Genomic DNA, 8,380 nt, shown 5'->3' with positions numbered 1-8,380 from the left:
CAAAATGCTATGAGTGTAATCAACCGGGACATTTGAGATTAGAATGTCCAATCTAGAAAAGCAAAATGGAAAAATCCAACAAGAAAAACTTCAAGGATAAGAAAAGTAAGAAAGTAAATATCACTTGGGAAGAAAATGATATGGATTCTACAAGAGATTCAAACAATGAAGTTTTGAATTTGGGACTAATGGCTAAAGACTATGAAAGCGAAGAAGAGGTAACATCTTCTAACAATGATATCTCAATTTCATTTGATGAACTTCAAGATGCATTTAATGATTTGCATAAAGAATCCTTTAAACTTGCAAAATTAGTATCATCATATAAGAAAACAGTTTCAAACTTGGAAAAAGAGATTTCAAAATTAAATAATGAATTAGATGATCTTAAAACCGAAATTAGGATAATAAATTCTAAAGAAGAAAATCAAGAGATTAAAAATAAGTTAGAAACAAATAAAATAAATCATCCATGTTCAACATGCAATAGATTTAAAGAGGAAATTAGTAACCTAAGAAACACTCTTGCAAAATTTACTAGTGGAAGAAATAATTTAGATATAATATTAGGAAAACAAAAATATGTATTTGATAAGGAAGGATTAGGATATAATCCTCAAAAATAACAAAAGAAATATAAAAAATTCTTTATTCCCACACAAGCTACTAGTTTCCCATTCACAACATGTTTTTATTGTGGTAAGAAAGGTCATAATTCATCAACATGCTATATTAGAAAGAATTTTAGCAATCCCAAGAATATGGTTTGGATTCCTAAAGGTTCTTCTGTTAATACTAACATTAAGGACCCAAAGAAAACTTGGGTACCTAAATCAACCCTTTCTTTGTCTTGAAGGATTCCAAAAATCAAACTTGGTACATTGATAGTGGATATTCCAAGCACATGACAGGAGATGCTTCAAAATTCATTGACCTCACTCCTAAGAGAAGTGGACATGTAACCTATGGAGACAACAACCGAGAAAAAATACTTGGCATTGGAAGAATTGGTACAAATTTTTCAACCTCCATAGAAAATGTGTTACTTGTGGAAGGTCTTAAACTTAGTTTGTTAAGTGTCAGCCAACTTTGTGATAAAGGTTTTTCGGTATCATTTGACTCACAAAAATGTCTAATTGAACACATAAATGATAAAAATGTTAAGATAGTAGGATTTAGAGTTAACAATGAATATAAATAAAATTAGAAAATAATTCTAATAATTCTCAATGCCTCGTGAGTAAAGATGATGAATCATGGCTATGGCATAAAAGAATAGCTCACATAAACATGGAACACTTAAATAAATTAATCTCAAAAGACTTAGTAATGGGATTACCAAAGATTAAATTTGAGAAAAATAAACTATGTGATGCATGCCAAAAGGGAAAACAAGTTAAAGTATCTTTTAAACCAAAGAATATAGTCACAACTTCTAGACCCTTAGAACTTTTACATATGGACTTGTTTGGACTATCTAGAACTATGAGCTTTGATGGAAGTTACTATGGTCTTATCCTAGTGGATGATTTCTCTAGATATACTTGGACCTTATTTCTTGCTCATAAAAGTGATACTTTTGGTGTGTTTAGAAAATTTGCTAAACTAATTCAAAATAAGAAAAACTTAAGATTGTCTCCAGTAGAAGTGATAATGGAAAAGAGTTTGAAAATAAAGATTTTGATTTATTTTTTGAAGAAAATGGAATTGAACATAACTTTTCTGCACCTAGAACTCCTTAACAAAATGGAGTAGTAGAAAGAAAAAATAGATCATTAGAAGAATTAGCAAGGACTATGCTAAATGATTCAAAACTCCCTAAATACTTTTGGGCAGAAGTTGTTAACACTGCATGCTATACTATGAATAGAGCTTTGATTAGACCTATTCTTAAGAAAACTCCTTGTGAGTTATTCAATGAAAGAAAACCTAATATTTCACATCTTCACATTTTTTTGATGCAAATGCTTTGTACTTAATAATGGAAAAGATAACTTAGGAAAATTTGATGCTAAATCTGATGAGGGAATATTCTTGGATACACTCTAAATAATAAATCATATAGAATATGCAACAAAAGAACCATGACTATTGAGGAATCAATACATGTTGTATTTGATGAAACTAACCTTGTTTGTCCAAGAAAAGATATTATTGATGAAATTGTAGAGAGCTTTCAAGATACTCATATTAATGAGAAAACTCAAAAGGACAAGAAAGATGAAGAAAATGAGGATTCAATAATCCAAGAAGATCAAACAAACATGAATCCTCAAAGAGAGTGGAGAATCTAAAGAAATCATCCTCTTGAAAATATCATTGGAGATATATCAAAATGGGTAACTACTAGACACTTTCTAAAAGAAGCATGCAATAATATGTCTTTTGTTTCTAAGATAGAAGTTAAAAACATTGATGAAGCTTTAAATGATGAATATTGGATTAATGCTATGCAAGAAGAATGAAATCAATTTGAAAGAAATCAAGTATGGGAATTGGTTAATAGATCTATTAATCATACAATTATAAGAACAAAATGGATTTATAGAAACAAACTTGATGAACATGGTATAGTCATAAGAAATAAACCGAGACTAGTTGCTAAAGGATATAATCAAGAAGAAGGCATAGATTATGAGGAAACATATGCACCAGTAGAATTCTCCAAACCGCTCAGCCGTTTCAAGGCGCTGAGCAGTTCCTTCTCTTTCTTGCCTACTCTATTTTAATTCCAGCACCTATAAAAGGGCAGAGGAGAGAGAAAACAGATTATCATGAGTGGAACGAAGAGAAGAAAATAGAGGAAAAAGGAAACAAAGCACTTTGGAGCTCGTGGGAATGCGGTTCTTCAGAGGATCTCTTTCTTCTACCTTTCTTCTTGTTATTTTGTGATTTCTTGTACCATGGAGAGCTAAAGCTCTAGGGTTAGAATTAATGTAATCATCGAACTCCTTTGTAATCCCTTTTAATTAATATATATATTTATATATACTACATCTATTACTCAATGTCAGTAATTTGTATTCTGTTCTTAATGTTTTGATAAACTGATCATTTATCTTTGATCTTGGATTTAGAATCTAGTTGGAAAATGTTTTCTGAATCTGGACTCGAAACAAATCACGTATTAGTTTTGAAAGCCAAGGATGGTTTGAAATTGATAGTTGCAACAAGTTCTGATTCTTAATGTAGGATATTTAACTGAATGAAGTGAGGAATCATTCATCGAGTCAAATATCTTAGAATTTCTTATACCAAGGAATTGGATCGGAATGAATTTAGAGAACTCAATGGAAATGAGTAATAAAATCATTTATAAGAATCATTAGGAATACATAGGAGGGAGATTGATGAAATTTAATCCCAACTGACTCTCATATCTATTTTTCTTAAATCTAATCTGGCTTTTGGTTACTTAAATTTAAATCACTACTCATCTCAATTATTTAGCATGCGTGAATACTCAGATTGTGAAATTACAAGTAACAATTAGTGTAATAGAAATCAAAATCTACTTCACAAGTCCTTGAGGATCGACAACCTTTTAACTATATTACAGAGACTTGGGTGCGCTTGCTTAGAAAACCAACAAGTTTTTTGGCGCCGTTGCCGGGGACTTGTGTCAAGATAGTTTGTGATTTCTATTATTCTTGTTGTAGCTTGTTGTATATATTTGTTCTATTTTCTTTTCGTTAAATATATTTTTTACCTGGTTGTTCTAACTTTTCTGTTTAAGTTAGTCTTTGTATGCGAGGTAAAATTCCTACTGAGCATTTTCTATTTGATCTAGAGATTGAGAAAACAGCTAGGAAAAATAATAGTAAAAGAAGGCAACAAAGGAAGCTTGAACAGGAAAAGGCAGGAACAGGAAGGTACTTCCACCTTAGTTTCAGTTCAACATTCTGCTCCTGAATCAATGGCTGAAGAAGGACCGGGTGGTGATAGACCACATCATCATCCCCCAAGGAGACTCTTGGGAGAATATAATCATCAGTTGGGTCTTAGACACTTCTCCAGTATTGCTAGGCCAACCAAGAGGGTGGAAATGAAACCAGCTTTATTATCTCTCATAACTTCCAATCAATTTGCAGGGATGGATCATGAAGATCCCTACACTCATCTATCTACTTTCTATGAACTCATTGGTACTATGGGCGTTCCTGGAGAGGATGAAGAAGTAGTGTATCTACGATTGTTTCCTTTTTCTTTGACAGGTATAGCCAAGACATGGTTGCAGGCCCACCCAAATCAGAGTTTAACCAGATGAGAGGATGTAGAGCAGAAGTTTCTGGCTAGATTATTTCCTCCATCTAGATATATAAGTGCCAAATCAGCAATTGTGACTTTCTCTCAGGGCACTGATGAACCTCTATGTGAAGCCTGGGAGAGATATAAATCCTTATTGAGAAAATGCCCAAATCACGGATTTGATGATGTTGCACAGCTCAACATGTTCTGTAATGGGTTAAGGCCACAAACAAAAATGTTATTGGATGCTTCTGTAGGTGGCTCTATGATGATGAAGGATTCTGAGGAAGCAATCACTATCATTGATGCTTTGGAAGCCAGTGATTACCAAGCTCACCATGATAGAAGCCAACCCACAAAAAGAGGAATTATGGAACTGGATACTCAAAGTGCGATTCTAGCTCAAAATAAACTTCTTTCTTAGCAGATGGAAGAGTTAAAGAAATAGATGTCCAAGCTTCAAGTGGGATCATCTTCACGCCCTCAACAGGTAATGAGATGTGATTTTTGTGCAGGTGATCATCCAAATGGACATTGCACCATCTCTGAACCAGACCAGGAGGAGGAAGTGAATTACATGAATAATCCAGGAAGACAAGGGAATTTCTCTAGCAATTACAATCAGAATCAAGGCTTGAGGAACAATCAAAATCAGTATTCTGGGTGGAAGCAAGAAGCAGGGCCATCACAAAGGCAACCTCCACAGAAACCATATCAAAATCAACCTCCTTATCAGCTAGACAGGTTATCAAAAATGGAGGAAGCTCTTACACAGTTTATGCAGGTTTTCACAACCAATCAGAAAAATATTGAAGCTTCTATCAAAAATTTGGAAGTACAAATAGGGCAGTTAGCTAAACAATTGGCAGAACAACAAAGCAAAAATTTCTCAACTAATACACAAGTCATTCCTAAAGAGCATTGTCAGTCAATTACAACTAGGAGAGGCACTATGATAGGAAAGGGGATTGGTGATAATTTGAGAGAAAATAAAGAGGGAGTGAATGAAGAAAAGAGTGTAGTTTAGTTTGAAAGTGAGAAAGAGGTGGAGTTGAATAAAGAGGCAGAAAAAATAGAGAAAAATAAAAGAGAGTGAAAAAAATAAGAGCAGAGATGGAGATGTGAGAGAGGAGAGTAAGAAGAACGGGAAAGAATTTGTTAGACCTCCTCCTGTGAAGAATCTACCTTATCCACATGCCCCATCAAAGAAAGACAAGGAACGACAGTTTGCAAGGTTCCTTGATATAATCAAGAGGCTGTAGATCAACATACCCTTTGTAGAGGCCATAGAACACATGCCATCTTATGCAAGATTCATGAAGGAGCTTCTGACAAAGAAGAGAAAAATTAGTGAGGATGAAACAGTGGAATTAAAGGCAGGTTGCAGTGCTATACTTCAAAGATCACTTCCGCAAAAATCTAGAGACCTAAGGAGTTTTACCTTGCCAGTCACCATTGGCGATCTCTCTATGGGGAAGGCATTGTTGGATTTAGGGGCTAGCTAGCATCAATCTTATGCCCTTATCTATGTTACAGAGGATAGGTGATGTGGAGGTGAGACCTACTAGGATGACTCTGCAGCTGGCTGACAGATCTATTAAGTACCCTCATGGTATTGTTGAAGATCTCTTGGTTAAGGTTGATAAATTTTTCTTTCTAGTTGATTTTGTTGTCATGGACATGAAAGAGGATTCTGAGGTTCCTTTCATTCTAGGTCGGCCATTCATGAAGAAAGATAAGGTCATTATTGATGTTGATGATGGAAAACTCAAGGTTAGGATGTAGGGTGATGAGATGAATTTTAATATTTTTTAAGCCATGAAACACCCAAATGACAAGAAAGATTGTTTTAGAGTGGATGTGATGGATGAAGTGTGTTTGGAAGCTTAAAGAAAATTTTCATTAGCCATACCAGTAGAGAAGGCATTAAATTTTGATACAAAAGCTGTAGGTGAAAAGAGAAAGCTCTAGTTACATGAGCTTGAAGAAATGCGCTTACAGGCCTATGAATCTTCCCGGATTTATAAGAGCAAAGTAAAATCTTACCATGACAGAAAGATTGTACAGAGAAACTTCCAACCAGACCAATAGGTGTTATTGTTCAATTCTAGGCTGAGATTATTCCCTGGGAAACTCAAATCCAAATGGTCAGGTCCCTTTGTGATCAAATCAGTCAAACCTTATGGGGCAGTGGGGTTGGAAGAGCCCAATTCTGGAAGATCTTGGATGGTGAATGGACATATAATTAAGCCATACCTAGGTGGTGAGGTTGAGAAACTTACCACTATCATTCATCTCAATGATCTATGACTAAATGAAGTGTCAAGCTAATGACAATAAAGAAGCGCTTCCTGGGAGGTAACCCAACCAATATGTTTTGCACTTAATTATATTATGTCTCAAATTTAGTTCCATTTAACTATAGTATTTGCATATTTATTTTCAGTTATGTTTTGATGTTTTAGTAATTAAGTTTAGGATATGATACTTAGGGTAAAAATTGTGCATATGTTTGGTTCATATAATTCATTCTCCCTTTTGTATAAGGTGTGCTTATTGCAGATAAGTGAAGAAGGGGAATTGAAGGGAAATTGGGTCAGATTATACAATGGAAAGTGATAAATTTTTGTCCCAGGAACCAAGGGCTCAGCCCCTCACATCAAATGGCAAAATAGAGGAGCCTCTGGAGTCAAGGCGCCTAGTGCTTTTAAGAGGCTTAGCGCCTTATTTGGAAATTTTCTGAGAGGAGTTTATGGAAGTAAAGCGCTCAGCGCCTCTTAGTGGCTGAGCGCCTAAGAAGAACAAATTTTTTGCAAGTCCTTGGGGCCAAAGCGCTCAACGCTTTTCAATGGCTCAGCACCTTGATAGTGCATTGCTCTCTGGAGCCAAAGGGCTTAGCCATTTTAAATGGCGGAGCGGTTTAAGGGCCGCATTCAATTTTGGCAAAAGGGCTCAGCCCTTTTAAAGGGTTTAGGGTTTAGGGTTTAAAGGGCCGCATTCATGTGTTGTTCAATTTTATTTGGCCTTTTGTACTGCTTTCTTATTCCCTGACTTACTTGTCTTATTTTTGGGTCACCTCATGCAGATGGTAAAGACCAAAACCACCTCTCACACCCATGAAATCCCTACAAAGAAGAGGAAGGTGAGGTAGAGGAGCAGCCAGAGCAAAAAGAATAAGTTAGAGATGAGGAAGAGAGAGATGATGGAGGAGAAGATGATTGAAGGATCTTTTGAAAACTTCACTTGATTGCATTTCAGTACTTTAAATTCCAGTTTTACTTCTTTTGCAGCACTTTACTTTTTAGTCTTTTCGTTGTTTTTTTATCCACTATTTGGTAAGTACTTTTGGTGGCTTTGTTAATTAGTTTACTTGGATTTTTTTTTATGGTTAAACTTGTGTTTGGTTGATGTTTTTGAAGTAAGGTCTTGTTGGACTAGTATTCTCTTGTTAGTGTTTGTTGTGCAATAGTCCACTAATGGTGAAAAAAAAAATTTAGAATGAGCATTTTCATGGTTCAAGTTTTCAATGAACATTGTTTTCTAATCTGGAAGTTTACTTTGTTGCACAAATGGTTGTACATTTTTTACTTAAATTGTGTGCTTCAAGTATGTTCAAGCAAAATTGAAACAAGTCTGAAGTTGTTGAGATCTAGGGCACTTAACCAAACCATGTGAGTGAGTGGGCCAAACAGTAAATTCATTCATTGAGAGTCATCACTGATTCATGCGGTTAGTTTTGTTTGAGTCTCTTGTAAGTCACAGTTGGGTTATGCATGGAATTAGCTAAGGCAATTGTTTATTATACTTAGCCCAGTAGCCAAAAAGCCAACCCATGAACTACATCAACCCTTGATCAGCCATTTTGAGCCTATACAGAACCCTTAAGCTTATAAAGAAAAACCATGATTGTCCTTTAGCCTTGTTGGTAAGAGACATTCTCATGAAACAAGTGGGTTTGAGCCAAGTTGGGGGTAAATGTATGTAGTCTTCATGTGGTTAGAGTTGTACAGGCAAAGTATTATTCTCTGTAAATATATTACTCAAAAAAAAAATAGAGTCAAGTTTATAATCAAGGTTCCTTGTTACCATTCCATCAATTATATGTAATATTCTAAAAGAGAAGGAACCAGTA

At 35.0% G+C, this 8,380-nt stretch overlaps 1 protein-coding gene across 1 annotated transcript; it reads left to right on the top strand.

The window, feature by feature from the left end:
- Positions 1-5,543: 5,543 nt before the first annotated feature.
- Positions 5,544-6,867, top strand: LOC145949830 (uncharacterized). Its single transcript, XM_083060721.1, has 3 exons — positions 5,544-5,726; positions 5,785-6,021; positions 6,811-6,867. The coding sequence occupies exons 1-3, from the start codon at positions 5,544-5,546 to the stop codon at positions 6,865-6,867; spliced, it is 477 nt and encodes a 158-aa protein (XP_082916847.1).
- The last annotated feature ends 1,513 nt before the right edge of the window (positions 6,868-8,380 follow it).

This window comes from Cajanus cajan, chromosome 7 (genome assembly GCF_000230855.2).
Source record: "Cajanus cajan strain Asha chromosome 7, NIPB_CcT2T_4, whole genome shotgun sequence".
Taxonomy (NCBI): Eukaryota; Viridiplantae; Streptophyta; class Magnoliopsida; order Fabales; family Fabaceae; genus Cajanus; species Cajanus cajan.
The sequence above is the reverse complement of the archived record's forward strand: the minus strand, read 5'-3'. Positions and strand labels throughout refer to the sequence as shown.